The sequence below is a fragment of the Harpia harpyja genome, chromosome 4 (genome assembly GCF_026419915.1).
Source record: "Harpia harpyja isolate bHarHar1 chromosome 4, bHarHar1 primary haplotype, whole genome shotgun sequence".
Classification (NCBI taxonomy): Eukaryota; Metazoa; Chordata; class Aves; order Accipitriformes; family Accipitridae; genus Harpia; species Harpia harpyja.
In genome coordinates this window covers 48,553,471-48,569,903 of record NC_068943.1, presented here as the reverse complement: position 1 = coordinate 48,569,903, position 16,433 = coordinate 48,553,471, and the positions used below count along the sequence as shown (strand labels likewise).

The following is a 16,433-nucleotide window of genomic DNA, read 5'->3' as shown; positions in this document are numbered from 1 at the left end:
CAAACCCCACCACCTCCCCCCTCCAGGGTAAAGATGGGCTGAGGGAGAGAAGAGAGAGGACAATATTTCTACCCTTTTACCCACTGCACTTGGCAGCCCCTGATGACCCTATTATAATCCTCATCTCCCAAACCAGCCACATCCCCATTGCCACCAGGCAGACAGCCTCACCTCACGCACCCACGCTACCCCGTGGAAACGGCCATGTCCTCCTCTCCCTCTCCTAGGTGGGATGAGCAGGAGCCACTCCTCAGCTCCCCTCTGCTTCATCCAGCCAGACGAGGTGAGCCCTCCTCCCTTCACAGGCAATTGGCAGGGGGATAAAAGCCCTTAAAGTCCAGCTTCACAGCTGAGTGCCATTTAACACCAGCACCCACACCTGCACAGCTGATGAACAAAGCCCCATGGACCAGCTTCCCTCACTCTCCACATCACTGGGAAACGAATCATTTCCCCATGGCCCAGCCTGCGCCAGGTCTCGCACCCACGCTGCCCATTGGACATGCTCCTACTCCACAGGGCTTGCACAGAAACTCTTCCTCCAAAAGAGGTGTTTTCTCCCCACTCCAGTTGCCACCTTGCTCTGCTCAGCCTCCCGGAGCCAGGGCTCTGAGTAACTATGGTTACTTCTAATTGTACAAGGAATATTATTCTGACTTCAAAGGTAATGGAGAGGATCCTTCAGGAAGTCTCTACTTTGTGATTTCATCACGCTGTATCTAAATCTAACCCAAAGAGTCACCTTGACCATGCACCGACATAAGGATGCCAACAAAAGGAATCGGGAGATGTCACCTTCCCTGTGAGGGTGGTGAGGCACTGGAACAGGTTGCCCAGAGAAGTTGTGGATGCCCCTATGCTGGGAAGTGTTCAAGGCCAGGTTGGATGGGGCTGGGAGCAACCTGGTCCAGTGGAAGGTGTCCCTGCCCTTGGCAGGGGGTTTGGAACTACATGATCTTTAAGGTCCCTTCCAACCCAAACCATTCTGTGATTCTATGATCAAATGAGTATGGAGATTTTTTCACCTTTTTTTTTTTTTACCTTTCCAAAGAAAACCCATGTGTTGCTAAACGCCTGTCTGGGGTTTTACATAGAGCCAACTCTGTGTCTGAAGACTAACTTCTCAACCTACTACCCAGGCTGGATACGGGCAGCCTTTGACTCTTTAATCATCCCTGTTAACATAGAACATTTTGTACAGTTTTCTAAAGAAACTGTTTGCAACATGGACTCCTGAACATGCATAGCGACCAGTGTCTGAGGGTCTTCCTGCAGTCCAGAAGAGTTTGGCTTCCCAAAGGGAAGGCAGCACACAGCCATGAAACCCTCAGGCAGATGAGGACCCAGCAGGTACAGCAAACACCAGTACAAACGGGGGGTCAGAGTTTCGCAAACCAGCAATGATGTCAGACCTGACAAAGAGCTCAGCTCTCTTACCTGGGCACAGGAGAGGATGGATACAGGGAGACAAAAAATTAGTGTTAAATTAGTAAAATACTTGAGTAGGGGGGCTTAGGGGAAACACTGAGCCTTCTTTGACAGAAGGAAGAAGCTACATGGATTTGGATAGCCTCCACATCAGCAGAAAGATCTTTCCTGGATGACAGAGCAAGACAGGAGAAGCATCATTAAAATTCACCCCAGTGCCACAGAAGTGTAACAGAGCCTCCAGCATCCTGCACACACATCTAATCCAGCTGCCAAGGAGCACGAAGAGGTTTGATAATCCCTCTGCCAGCCCTAAGCGCAGCCCAGGCCAGCTACAACGTGTGGACAAACAGGCATGTCCTATGTGAAAGGGCTCCTCTTCCAAAGCCAGAAGCAGTTATGAGCAACATGTATCAGGAGGAAATTTTAAACAGTGACAGAAAATAACCAGAGCGGTAACTCAGGAGCCCAGATTTTACTGGCGTTCCCTCACAGAGAAATCATCGAGCCCCACACCGTGCAGTGACAAGGAAAGCCAGCACCGTTATTCAACCCTACTAGTTAATAAGGAAAGGAAAACAATATGGAATAAAAGAACACTATATCAACAAAGAGAGAAGGGGAAGTTGGCCAGGAGGCTGCGGCACAGCACAAAGGAGCCAACAGCAGCATAAGCCTGCTGCTAGCCAGAAGTGGTGCAGGGTTCAGTGAACCTTGCAGAAAAGGCTGGGATGCCAAATAAATATTTACATTCTGTTATTTGAGGAAAAGCTGGATGAGATGCCACTGTCACACAACATTGGCATATTTTCTACTGCATCAATAATTAGGAAAACATTAAAAGCAACTCTTGGATATTTCACTTAACCAGGAAGACCAACATTCCCTGCATCTGAGAGCCCCCCAGGAGACAGCTCTGTTCACATCACCACACACCACCGCATTTCTCTTGCCAGAAACTTTTCCCAGCCAAATCTGAGAGCACGAGACATTTACCTGGGATCTCGATAGCTGGAAACATCCCCTTCCACAGGCAGGAGGAAAACTGGCTTGTACTCCCACAGCCCGCAGAAGCTGCCACCCAAGCCCTGCTCCAGGCAGGGCAGAAGTAGGGGGGCAGAGCCCACAGCAGCTCCTGGGGAACACCTCGCCTGCCCATGGACCTTCATAAACTTGTGTGTGTCCATGCAAGAGTGAGTCAATCAAGGGTCCCAATAACAGCCCACATCTGTGCGAGCCGCAAGCAGCCGCCTGCCCTGACTGATCGCTGCAGGCTGCCAGCCCAACGGTGCTCCACTGCAGGGCAGGAATGAGCGCCAAGAAATGCAAGGATCGGGAGCTGGCAGCATGGTCAGTGCCTGTTAATGTTCAAAATGCATTGGGGTGAACAATCTTGTCATTATTTCAACGAGAGGAAAACATGCTCAGCGGAGGTAACTGCCGATACCATCTAACCCAGGCCCAAGGGATTCACTGAATACAGAATCAGCACCAGATGAAATCAATATAACCCTCGTTAACAGGATCAGCAGCTGATCTCAGGGGATAGTTGCACCCACTGGCAACCTGCAGGGTGTTTCTAGAGGGGGTCTTGTGCTGCTTAGCATTTTCTGCAGCAGTTCGGAAGAAAATCTGAAAGGACTGCTAGTGTTTTCAGCCACTCCCCAAATTAACAGCACAGTAAATGGCTACAGAACAGTTTACTTCCAAAAGGTGATCGAAGCCACGCAGCACCTAGCTGTGGTCACACAGCGTGGGTTTAATGCACCCAAACGTGGCGTCCATGTGCCTGGGCATCGAGGGCAGAGGAGGGATGAACCCTGGTGGGCTCTCTCAAGGGCACAGCCAGCACCCAGCCCAGGTGATGGGCTAGGCACTGCCCCAAGCCTTCAGCAAGGATGGGGCAGGCACAGATGGCCAGACAAACCTGTCCTTGCTCTGCAAAGCTGCGATTCCCGGGAGCAGCAGGGGATGGGATGGATAGCCGGGGGATCCGGAGGTGATTTCAGCCCAACATGCAGCATCTGTGGGGCACTGCAGACACCCTGCCTGCTGCGGGTGCTGGGCAAAGGGGGGGAAAGGCTCCTCAGGAAAAAAGCCCCAAGGAAAAAAATCCATCTAGCAAGCAGGACTTTCAGGGAGGGAAAAGTCCAATATGTTTAGTGTTGGGGGGGGGGGTTCCCAAAAAATAGCATAAGGAAAACCTACAGTCACAAGGAAAAAAATTGTAAAGGGTAACTCTGATGGTACTCATCATCGCGTAAAGAGAGGCAGGATGAAGGGAACCCTAAGGGTGGATAGATGTCAGGTGCAGTGAGATTAACACCCCCCCCGCCATAAGTCTGCTACTGACTTTAGTATAAGCAAAACCCCCAAATCTGCGACACCGTCTCCTGCAGCACCCATGCCCCCTGTGGTGGCACTGGCAGGTGTTCCCCTGAGCAAACACGCTGGCCATTAATTCCTGCCGACGATGACTCTCTAAGTGCTTGATTTCCCCTGGAAAGAGAGATGCGAACCCATCCAGACGCAGGCGGCGAGACCAACGTCTGCAAGAGGAGCAGAGATCTCTTTATGCCGTATAAATATCTTCCTTTCCCTTTGAACCGACCATTTAGTGACACTCAAAACTACTAAATCTGGGGTTTATGTGGAAATGATTTTAGAGTGCATTGGAAACCCCAGGTTCCTTTTTCAATCTAACAATGTCTTTAGAAAGCAATTCTTTAAGCCTCCATTTCCAAGACCCTTTTAATCTCTGCAAATTATTGGTAAGAGCTGAATCAAGGCAAACTGCCATCAACTGTGATCACAACACTGTAACTGGGCAATGAGCGACTATCGCTGATTATTTAGAAGAAACTATTGCTTTTAGGCAAGCTGCAACAGAAATAAATTAGCATTTATACTGGATTATTGAAAAACACAAAAAAAAAATCAGCCTCTATCTATATGTCAATTGTGTCTTGCCAAGGTCAATATCTTTACGGTAATAGGCACAGTCTCAAATAGCAAGAACAACTTATGTGTGGAAATGAGCACCGGATGGCCAAAATATGTCATTATTATCAGAAAGACAAACTGATCTCTGAAATAACATCTGCACTCCCACAGCTTTAAATAAAGGTGACCTTCTGTGGAAGGTGTGTAATCAAGAAGCTAGGAAAATAATTCAAAAAAATTAAAACCTAATGGTTTGACTTCTCAGTAGGTTCTTTCCTATCACTGTCAGCCTTATTGCATTTGTTATGTCTTTTCTGAAAATCTGCTTTTGAAACTACTTTGCTTGAAATCTGCAGTTTGATCTTCCCAGGCTATAGGAGGACACAGTCCATTTTTCCACGGCACTTCCAGGTAATGACTGATTAAGTTAGAAAAATATACATTCTGTAAATGAGGATGATTTTAAAGGGTTTTTTTTGTGAAACATTTGCCGTATCAATAGGATTTTCTTTACCACCACCAGTCCAGCACATTCTAATGAAATGAAACATTTTCCTCCCCATCAGAAAATCCAGTCACTGAAGTTGAACTGGAACAAAGGATTGTATCGGGTTTCTGCTAAAGTAAAACAGCAAAGGGAAAAAAATCACCTCGATACTTCATTTCAACAAGGACCAAATATTTGATACTGACCCTGCCAAAAGGCTCCATTTCAGGAGGGCTACAATGCCCAGATTAAGAAATTATGAAAGCCTCTGTTGCAATGTTATGCTTTTTATAAAAAAAATCATGCTACTGATGTGGGAAAAATTCTGGGGTGTTTTCAGTGCCAAATAAACGTGAGGAATTTTGTTGCCTGCATTTCTTTCAGGCCCCCCCAGGCTGTGCTTCCCCTTTGGCTTTGTAAGGGGATGCAAGGGGGAGCAGCCTCTGCCCCCAGGGAATCGGGGCAAGGGGTGTTCCCCGGGTCTCTGGGCAGGAGACCTGGGTCAGTCCCTGGGACTGACACCCCGCCCCCCCCCCGGGACCCGCCACAGACCTCGAGAGCCCGTCCCAGCCCCATCACTGGTGAAACACCCTGCATCGCTCCTCATCCCAGCTCCTCTAACAGGAGTTTGGCCGTGGCTGTTGTGTCCAGGGTCATTTTCCTACCGGCTCGCCCTTCCTGGGCTGCTCTCCTGCTAGGCAGACCCGTTGGATTTACAGTCCTTGTGCACAAGGTCCCTGGTTAAACACCTCTGTGCATAAGTGGAGGCCGCAGGGGTTGGAACCATGCCCATTGCTCCAGTCCTTACAGACCACCTCGCTTGTGCCAGATCCCAAAAACCCGGGTCACGCCGGCCAGGCTCACGTCCTGTTCATCCCTTTGCCTTATTTCTGTCTGGTTTGTTACCAAAGCAGCACCGAGGCCTCAGTGAGATCCCAAACCTCTTCCCTGCCCCAGTGGCTTGCAAGTATTCATCCCCAGGGCACCAGGAGCAGCCTCTCCCCTCCCTGGAGAGGAGTAGGACCACTGCTCGCCGCCTCTCCCGGCCGATCTCCATCCATCCACCTCCCGGAGGTCTCACCTGCACAGAGCCGGGGCTCCTGCGGGTGCTCTGTTTGCCAAGCTGCAGGTTAACCCCAGGGCCGTCTCCCCCCAAGGGCTGACCAGTGTCCCCCTCCCTCCTTCCGCCTGGCTGGGGGGGCTCAGGCCCCTGACCCCCCCATCCGCCAGGGTGGTGCCACCTGCTCTGACAACAACAGGGCACCTCTGAATCCGGGGAGGATGGAGTTTTCAGCAGCCCCTTCCTGGAGTGTGACTCTCAGAAAGGAGGGGACGTGCTCCAAAAGGGACAGAAAACACTTTGGGGAAAAAATAAAATACAATATAACTGTCAGCCTTTTGAGGAAGACTCTGGCACACCAAGAGCTGAGCTCAGATGATGCTCAGCAGCACGGAGTGCAGCACAGCTGTACCGCCGGTGACTGGAAATGCACAGGCTGGTGGGCACAGGCACCGGGGGCTCTGCTGCAGGGCCCCGTCCCTCAGGGCCAGTGGGCAGAGCTGTCCCCCCCTCTCCCGGGGCTGCCCTGATGGGCAGGAGGGTCTCACTGGTGGGTCACCTCCAGTCGCAGGGGCAGAGTGCTGCGAGAGGGGTGGCAGCAGGCCCTCGGTGCTGCTCCCATCGGAGGGAGCGATGGAGGAGTTTTTAAAACGGGGTTCTTTTGAAGCAGGGAGGTGGAAAACAGGCACAGGAAAAAATAATGCAGGTGCCAGGAATCCTGCCTGAACTGTGGGAAAATTGCAACTGAGTAAAGTGTTGCAGGTAAAATTGGCGGGGAATGGGAGTTTCGGACAGGTGAGCAGCAAGAGCAGTAGCCCATGCAGAGATCTGAACGCATTTAACTAACTGCCCTGCACCGAGGGTCTTCCGAGTTCAAGGCGGGGAGTCCAAACTTTAAGCAGCAGACCTGTCCTCTCTCTGATTATCTTTTCTTTTTTCTTTGACAATCACCCCAGGGCTGGAGGTGCTTTGCCCAGCACTTCTCACCAAAGGGATCAGGGAAAGGATGGGGTGTGGGAGGGGAAGGATCCGGTCCCGAGGTGCGGGACATCCCCAGCACCCCAAAATGGGGCTCAGCCCCTCCGGGAGAGCGGCCAGTGCCTCCGGGGCCGACAAACACCGGGAGCGGAGGGATGCGCACCCGGGGGGGTGCAGTTCAGGTGCTGCTTCTCGCACCCACCGAGTTTTATCTATTTGTATGGACATCGCAGCTGGGCACCCCGCGGCACCCCGGCCCGCACCCTGCGTGGAGCGGGCAGCGCCAGGGAGTGCAGGCAGCGGGTGCGGGCAGGTCAGGAGCAGCGTGCGGCTCTTGGAGAGGGTGCACCTACCGGCGAGCCAAACCCGCGGGCTCCCGCGGCGCTTGTGCGGGACCAGCCCGCTGCTGCTCCGGCCCGCCCCCGCCCCGCACGGCCCCGAGGCGCGGAGCCCCGGTGCCCCGGCCCCGGGTCGGGGTGGGGAGGCAGGGGGAAAGTTTGGCCGCGGGGTCCGGGTGCGCCCCGTCCTCTCGGCCCGCAAAGGGCCGTCTAGGAGCCCCCTCGGTTCCCTCCTGCCCGCCGGGAGCGGCCAGGAACGGGCAGGAGGCAGCCCCCCCGCCGCTGTCCCCCCGACAAGCGCCGGGCCCCAGCCCGGGGCGGGGGGGGCGCGTCCCGCGTCCGCCTCGGCCCCCAGCCGGGGGCACGGGCAGCCCCGAGGGAGCATTTCGTTGTCGCAAAACCAACGAACGAACGAGCAACGAGCAAAACAAAACCCCCAAACCAAACCGCGAACGAAGGATCATCCCTGGAGGGGCAGCCGGCGCCGCGGGGGTCCCCGCCCGGGCCCGTACCCCGGCGGGAGCGGCTCCGGGGAGCGGCGGCCCGGGGGCTCCGTCCCGCCGCCCCGAGGGGCCGATGCCAGCCCGCTGCTTTGCTGGGGCTCGGAGCCGCGCGCCCCCGGGGAACCGGGCCGGGAGAGGGGTTTCCCCCGCTCCTGCCGTCGGGTCCGCGCCGTCGGGTCCGGATCCGCGCCGCAGCCGTCGCGCTGCCCCCGGGGCGGTTTCGTTTCGGGGACACACACGCACAGAGACAGACGGACAGACGGAGGTGCGGTCCGCGCCCCCCGCCCCTGCCGCGCAGCGCGCCGCGGGGGGAGCGGGCCGGTACTTACGGGCGAGGGCCGCGGGGCTCGGCCCGGGCCGGGGCCGCTCGGAGCCGCTCCGGCGCTGCCCCGGGGCGGCCGGGCTTAAGAGCCGTCCGGCGGGCGCAGGACAATGGCCGGGAGGAGGGGGCCGGGGAGGGCGGCGGGAGGCGGGGAGGGGACGGGGCCGCCCGCCGCCGCTCTCCCCCGCCGGGCTCGCTCGCTCCGCCCCCCCGCGTCTGGCGTAAACCCGGCGCCGGGCTAAAAGAAACGGCGAGCTACCGGCGCCCGGGGCTGGTGGCCGCCGCGCCGCGCCTCGCCCGCGCACGGCTCGCCGGTGCCGGCGGCAGCGCCCGGCCCGGCCCATCCCGTCCCGTCCCGTCCCGTCCCGTCCCGCCATGTCGCTGAGCCCCAAGCACACGACGCCCTTCTCGGTCACCGACATCCTCAGCCCGATGGAGGAGAGCTACAAGAAGTTCGGCGGCATGGACGGGGCGGGCGGGCTGGGCGCGCCCCTCGGGCCCTACCGCCAGCCGCCGGTGCCGGCCGCCGCCGCCGCCGCCGTGCCGCAGCACGTCGTGGCCGGTCCCACCGGGGCCACCGCCTACCACATGCCCCACGGCGTCTCCCAGTTCCCGCACGGCGCCGTCGGGGGCTACTGCAACGGCGGGCTGGGCAACATGGGCGAGCTGCCCGCCTACCCCGAGGGGATGCGGAGCGGCGCGGCGGCGGGCGGCGGCTGGTACGGGGCCGGCGGCGACCCCCGCTACTCCAGCAGTAAGTGCGGGCGCGGGGCGGCGGGGGCGGCGGGCGAGGGGCGGCCGGCGGGCGGGCGGGCGGGGGAGAGCCGCTGCCCCCGACGGGGCGGCCGCCGGCGCTGAGCCGCCTATCCCCGCTCAGTCTCCAGGTTCATGGGCCCGTCGGCGGGGATGAACGTGACCGGGATGGGCGGCCTGAGCGGCATCGCCGAGGGCGCCAAGGCCATCGTGCCGCTCCACGCGGCCCCGCGGAGGAAGAGGAGGGTGCTCTTCTCCCAGGCACAGGTCTACGAGCTGGAGCGGCGCTTCAAGCAGCAGAAGTATCTGTCGGCGCCGGAGCGGGAGCACCTGGCCAGCCTGATCCACCTCACCCCCACCCAGGTGAAGATCTGGTTCCAGAACCACCGCTACAAGATGAAGCGCCAGGCCAAGGACAAGGCGGCCGCCCAGCAGCTGCACCCCGACGGCGGCGGCGGAGGCGGCCTCTGCCAGCAGCACTCGCCCCGCCGCGTCGCCGTGCCCGTGCTGGTGAAGGACGGCAAGCCCTGCCCGCCGCCGGGCAGCGGCACCCCGGCCCCCGGGCAGCCCGCCCCCCCCCCCGCCCCCCGCCGCCTCCGCCGGGGCGCTGCCCGCCGCCGCCCCCGCCGCCCACCCGCACCCCGGCTCGCTGGGGCAGGCGGCCGACCTGGAGGAGCTGTCGTCCAGCCCGCCGGCGCTGCACGGCCAGGTGCCCCCCCTGGCCCCCATGGACTCGGCCGGCGTCGACTACAACGGCGGTATGGTCAGCCCCAACCTGCTCTACGGCAGGACGTGGTAATCCGTGTGTGCGTGTGTGTGCGTGTGCGTGTGTCCCGCCCCGGCGTCGCCCCCGCGCTCCGGCCCCGACGGCCGCCCCGGCCCGGCGAGGCACCTGCGGGGACCCCCCCCGACGGCCGCCCGTCGGCCCCGTCCGGCCCCCTCCCCACCCCGACTCCCCGGCCCTGCGGCCTCGCTTCGGCTTTTTTAGACTCTCCCCGGTTTTGGAAACCTGGACCCGACGGCAGAGCCGCAGTGGTTTGAGGGGGGTGTGTGGGGAGGTTGCGGCCGCGTGCGCGCCCACGCGTGGGCGCAGGGCCGGGGGCTCCCTGCGTGTGGGCGCGCGTTCGCGGGTCCGCGTCCCCTCCGCCTTCGTGCCGGTGTGCGCGGCCGCCGCGGGCCCGCCCGGGAGAACCGCCCCGACGGGGCGCACGGCCGGCGGCGGCGGGGAACGGGCACGGGGGGGCCGCGGGGCTCCGCTCCCGGCCCGGCCCCGTTCTCCTGCGACCGGGCACCGGCAGCCAAACCCGAGCGCAGCCGGGAGCCCGCGCCGGTGCGCGTATACCTTACAGACCCATTGAAGGCGAACAATAAATCTTCTGAAGTGCAACTTATCTCAGCAGAATTAATTTTATAGGGGTGCCCCTGAAGTGCAATTTCATTATTATTTGATTGAAGGTAAATTGAATTGTAACTCAAGGTCGAGGAGGCGGCGAGCGGGGTGAGCGGTGGGCGGCCGCTGCCTTTCGGAGGACGGGGTGCGCCGGATCAAGAAAATAAAACAAAATCCAAGCCCGGCAGCGGCGGAGGGTGTTTTGGCGGAAGAGCTCTCGAACGCCGGTGCTCAGATTTAAGGGGGAAAACCGTTTTTATCGTTGTTGTTATTAAATATGGCTTAGGAAATGAATGTACGCCAGCGGAGACGCTGCTCCGCAGACGGCACCGCAAACCCCGGCCCTTCGCTAAGCTTCCGACGAGCTGCGGAGATCACGGAGACTCCCGGTCATTCCCGGGGCTGGACACCGCCTCCCCGCCGGGAGAGGCGGGGATCGGGCCCCCGCAGCGGCCGGGGCCGCCGGGCTGGAGGAGGAAGGACGGAGAGCGGTGGGACGGATCGGGGCGGCGGGGTTTGTCCCCTCGCCTCTTCCCCGAGGAAATCCAGCACACCGGGAAGCGCTTCTCGGAAGTTTCCGGCAATTTTTCTTTCTTTTATTTTTTTAATTTTTAAATTTTTTTTTTTTTTACAATAAAAGGAAACGTTGTTCTCAAGAGTTGCCTGCTTCGTTCTCGGGCTACCTACGGATGCGGTTTGACCGCCCCTGGACAATCCCCAAAACCCCCGTTTTTCCACCTCCCTCCCAGCCGCTAAGAGGATTTCGTTCCACCACCCCCCCGCCCCGGCTCCGCCATCCTCGGCGGGGGTGTCCGCTGAACCCCAGCCCCTCCGGGGGCTCCCCAGCTTCGGGGACCGCCGCGGCTCCGCGCCGCTCCCGGCTGCGCCGTGAAGGAACGATTCTGGGGTGAAAAAGAGGGATTTCGGCTTCTGCGAGCCCACGGACCGGCTCCCGGCCCCCTTCTCAAGGGCCATCCCGGGGGCCGGGAGGGGAAGGGGGGGACGCCCTGCCCTTCCCCTCCCGGCGGCCGCCGCACCGGGAGCGCTCCCTCGGGGGACAGGGGGACGCGCAAGGACACCCGCGGCTCCCCCCCCCCCCCCCAACGTTTCTCCCCGCCGGCTCCCACGCGGGACGGGGTTGCAGGATGCAGCTCGGAGCGCCCGGCATGGCCCTTTAGGGAAGGGGATGGGTCTGAGCCCTCCAACCCTGCTAAAGCAAAAGGGACAGCACCAGGCTCAGCTCCAGCTTAGAAAACGTAAGGTAGAGCAGCATCAGGAGTGCCACGGGGATCCTGTCCCCACGGGCCAGCCCCGGATACCCCCCAGCAGCTCCGGGTCCCGGAGAGCGCTGGGATGCAGCAGGACCGCACGCCTTGGGCAGAGGGGATGCCCGGGCAGCTGAAGCAAAACAGCCAGAGGAGGGGTGATGCTCCACGCTCAGGCCCTGCATCCCATCCTTGGGTGACAGAGCAGAGGAACCGAAGCCCCCCCCCGGCCAAGCGCGTTGCTCCAAGCCCCGCTCCGAGGGTCTGGGTGGGCACTGCATCTCCCAGCGCCGAGGGCAGGCTCCGGTCGGGAACGCCAGCCAGCTGTCAGCCAACAGCGTGAAGAGCTGGGCAAGGGGGAACCTGAAGGGACAAGCCCTTCCCAGAGAAGCCCCCCAGAATGTTTCTCCAGCCCCATTTTCATACCACCCCCCACCCCTAAACACAGGGAGTGAGGAGCAAAAGCCCACTGGCACCCCGGGTTCATCCTCGGGAGGAGGGGGCACCTTTGGCGGTGCGAGGATGAGCTACCCAGCTCCTTCCTCCAGCCTTGCACTCAACCACCGCATTTGCATGAAAATTCACATTCACTGCTGGTTTTGTTCTGCTCGAAAAGCAAAATTACTTTTTTGAGACCCAAATATTTTCCCGGCAGAGGGAGAAGGCCATTGGTGAGGGCTGATGACGGTTCTCGGCTCCAGGCCGGATAGCAACTCTTTGCATTACAATGAAGGATTCTGCTCCAACCTCAATCACTTGAAAATAATGAATCCAGTTTCATGATTTCTTCCTCCCAAGGTTACACTGGTCTGGTCTTTCTCCTCGTTGCTGGTGATTAACATCTGGGCCCTCAAAGGAAGGGGCTGAAAAACTACTCGCGCCTTGCAACCGTGCGTAGGGGCAACAGCAAAGCTTTGAAGTTTACTGATGTATATGATACATGTGTTTAATGGAAAAGTCCACGCGTGGCACAGCCGAAAGATGGTATATTAGCATTAACGCTACTCATTTAACTGGATGCTCTCGTCATTTCTTTTTGATTAAACAAGGCTTTTAAACACTACGGTAGAGGCCGTGTGGAATTATTTTCCGAGAAATTAATATAAATGTGTGCATGCAGGTATAGATAAAAGATACAAACACATGCCGGAGGGGGTTGGAAATAAACCACTCGATACTGCTCAGAATTTCAAAAGCCACTTTATAAAGCAAATAAAAATATTTACTGATTTGGTACACTCACATGGAAAATCCCTAGAAAGAGTGCTAAAAATGAATGGAAAGTCTGTACTTTGCAGCTATTTTAAATTATATATCAAAACAGACAAATATACCTTCCGTGCTTGTTTATGTTACAATAACAAAGTCAAAACAGGCACAAGTTGTAAAAGTTGAAATGTTTTAATTCAAAGTCCAAAAAAATCTCCTTTCTTTGTGAGAAATTCAAGGAAGCATCTGACAAGGGATACTGACAGACGTGTCTTTAAACACCATGCTCCGCAGGCTGCCTGCTGCGTCTTCCCCAAGAGTTAATAAAATCCGATTTCTATGCATTCTTTAAAACTCCGTGTCTGTTTTCAGGCTCTTATGTGTGAAGTAAAGGATGTTTGGAGTTCAGATTGACAGGCACAGCTAAGCACAGCTTGTATATGTAATAAAGACAAAACAGCACTCCTACCTCATCAAATGTCTCACAGGCAAATTAGCAAGTCTAGTTTACTCGTATTTTACAATACGCTATTTCCAAGCGACATAGCTGCCCACAAAAAAAAAAAAAAATCAGTTTGGTAAGAAATATGCACATTTAAAACAAATACCGTAGTTTAAAAACTACAGGGATGTTTCTTAAGGATTCAGTTTTTTTCCCCCCAAATAATAAAAGAACAAAAACAAAAAAACCCAGACATTTTCTATACGTAAAAAAAAAAAAAAAAAAGTCAAAAGCTAATTCCAGCTGTATCTTCCTGAGGAAGGTGGTAGTGGGTAGGGCCTCCCGGGGCCATATGCCTACAAACAAACAAAAGCAAGCATTTATTTTTTGGATTAACATCACAGTAAACAAGTTAGGCGAGCTTCAGGCGCCACACAAAAATGAAACAATACATCCTTCGCACAGAAAGGTACCGCAGGCAGAGCTGAACGTCTCTTAACCACGTTTACAGATGCTTTCCTGAAAACACAAGCTTTAACTTCCACCAGCGGAGAGTGGTTCTTTGCACAGCACCGGCCTCAGCTTCCAGCTGTACCACAGGAAGAGTCACGCTTCTAAATCAGAAATAAATTTGCCAAAAGACAGCACCAAGGACAAGTTACCTCCAAGCTGTCACACCTCCGCATGTTCTTTGCTTTCAGCAATGCTGGAAGCAAAGGGGTACAAAATGTTAAAGCCACATACACACACACATATTCATTCACACACACACCTGAAGGGCAGATTTGAAATGCAAATTTTTAATTCCTACCAAAAGGCGGGCTTTGCAGTCTGTACGCTTAGGCTTTACACAGAGTAATGATGTAAATGTCCTTTTTGTGGACTAACTAAAGTATCAATTTGAGATGTGCGATGCCTGTATGCTGTTAGTAAGATTAGTCAGGTTTATTTTACTGAGAGGGAAAAAAAAATTTTCCTCAACTATCAGCTTTCTGTTTTAGTTGTAAGCAATCTTATGTTAAAAGCAAGGCAGACATTTTTACAGATAGGTATTTTAAGGGGGTGGTGGTGGTGGTAGAATTTTATTTGTTACAGAAGCAGCCCTTTTCAGCACTCATTCCTTTTAAATAATGGGTGAAAGATGCCTAAATCCCACCTTGGAAATAACTCCAAATTAGATAGATTTTTGTATTTAAATTTAGATGAGGCATTCTGTACATCAACTATCCAGTGAAAAATCTGTCAGAAAATTTCATAAAAAGTCCCTTTGAAACATTTAAAATTATTTCAAAGCCTGATACACTGCAGAGACCAAAAAGTTAATTAAATGTGATGCACTAACGACAGCTATAGGCTTTGTTTGTTTCTTACTTGGAGTTTTTTTTTGGTGGGTAGGGGAAGAGAGGTTTCCTTTCATTTCCTTAAAAGAGAAATCCATCTTTACCCTGTCCTGCAGGGGCTCAGAGATAACAGCTGAAACTGAAGAGACAGTGAGCAAACCTGTGACAGGGGAGGCTCTCCTCAGCCTGCTTGTGTCAGGCAATCAAAAACAACTTTCTGAGCAGAAACCGATTTGTTACACCCTGTTTTTAAAGGGCTCTGAAAGAGACCTGCAGAATACACTGTTTCTACTGTCAGGAACGTTTTACATTTGTTTTTGGTTTTGATTGTAATCAATTAAAAAAGGAAACAAGTTGTCTACATCCCTTGAAAAATCCTTCCAGTTACCTAAATAGCAGCAATCCCTGTACAGAACTACAGTTCAGAGGCCTTGTAAGAGCTGCACAAGACATTTATCTGGACATTCAGTTGTGTATTACTACAGACTAAAAGAAAAATGTCAAACACCTGCACAACACGATCAAGTTTATTCTTTAGTTTTCTGGAACAGCTGGAAGATGCCAACAAATACCCAGTACCACAGAGCAACCCATATCCATGGCAGTTGCATTAATTTTGTAAGTACTTTGTATCAGCGCGTTTATTAACCTCTTCAGACCATGTTCTGTATGCTGTAAAAAAAGAATTCAGAGGTGAAAGGGACCAAAGATAATTATTTATGCTGCTATGTGTCACCACTTCCACTTGTATCCCTTTTCAAGGCTTTAAAGCTTTGAAATTTACAGGCAGCAACGCTAGATTCCATTATTGGTTTTGCACCCTAAACTCTTTAAGGTTCTAATTTTACTCCAGTGCTGTCAGCCCTGAGGAAATAACAACATCTGAAGGTTCATTTAAAAATAACGACCCCCCCCCCCCCAAAAAAAAGAAAAAAAGGCAACCAAAATTTAAAAGGAGCTAAAAACCAGTTGGAAAGCAACACAACTGCCAAGAAAATTTTTTAAGGAAGCAAATTTACTTGAGCTGAAAGATTTGTCCTTAATAACCATCACGTAAGTCAATACAAATAAAACCATAGTCACCACCCAGTTTTAACTTCCTTTCATGATCCAGCAGACACATCCCATGCTAGTGACAGGTGAATTACGTTTTGGGCAAGACTGCAATATTACCAAACAGCAATATGCCTCCTATTTAATCATTCAGGTGGCAAACAGCTGGAAAGCTGTGAGGGCAGAGGTTTTCTGTCACTGCCAGGCTGTAGATGTCCATGGTGCTCTGAGAGCCCACAGTTACAAGACAGCTTTCCAAATGTGAACTAACAGGGGATGCCCTCCCTGAGCCCACACTGCAACCACTTCTGGAAGACAATTCCTGTTCACCTTTGTGATTCCAGCTGCAGCTGTTACACATGAAGATTTAAGGTCAGGAATGAACTAGTTTAAGCACTGATTCCTTTTGCAAATATATGCACCTACGCTACCCAGGATAAAGGGTAGCACAGAGTATGGTGTAACAGACAGACTTTTTTCAAGTATCTGTTTTCCAGGCCTAATTAAATACCACCCAGACTCTACCAGCATCAAAATCCTCCACTGATTTTTCTACGTTATTACAGCAGCCCGTTACAGAGTAGTGCAATTATGCATTTATTTCTTTGTCTCCAGTGTTTTGGGTAAACCTGTGTAACAAAAAATGAAAGATTTTTGAAAACTGATCTTATCAATACACCTCATCCAAATTTGAAATATACTTAAAAAAACTGGGGACTAGCTGGGCAGCACAGCCAGGATTCAAACCCCACTGTTTCCCCATCAAGCCTAATGTGATCATAACCCACGCTGTCTAGTTTTGCTTCTAGCCAAAACCAGTCCTGAAAGGATCTGTACTGGCAATGCCTCCCCACTATAATTGGAGCAAGAGTGTGTGGTGGTATACTTGCCTCTTCTTCCGCTGTTTCTTCCTGCAACACCA

The 16,433-nt window shown here is 54.3% G+C and overlaps 2 protein-coding genes across 3 annotated transcripts in view; one reads left to right on the top strand and one right to left on the bottom strand.

The window, feature by feature from the left end:
* Positions 1–8,434: 8,434 nt before the first annotated feature.
* On the top strand, positions 8,435–9,611 carry NKX2-4 (NK2 homeobox 4). Its single transcript, XM_052785891.1, has 3 exons — positions 8,435–8,813; positions 8,937–9,394; positions 9,471–9,611. Exons 1-3 carry the CDS (start codon positions 8,435–8,437, stop codon positions 9,609–9,611), a joined length of 978 nt encoding a protein of 325 aa, XP_052641851.1.
* A 3,037-nt stretch (positions 9,612–12,648) lies between these two features.
* XRN2 (5'-3' exoribonuclease 2) overlaps positions 12,649–16,433 on the bottom strand; it is a 54,067-nt gene continuing 50,282 nt past the window's right edge. For both annotated transcript variants that reach the window (XM_052783875.1, XM_052783877.1), the window contains one exon: positions 12,649–13,474. In XM_052783875.1, the coding sequence (XP_052639835.1) occupies positions 13,412–13,474 (63 nt within the window). In that variant the 3' untranslated portion in view covers positions 12,649–13,411. The remainder of the gene's footprint in view (positions 13,475–16,433) is intronic.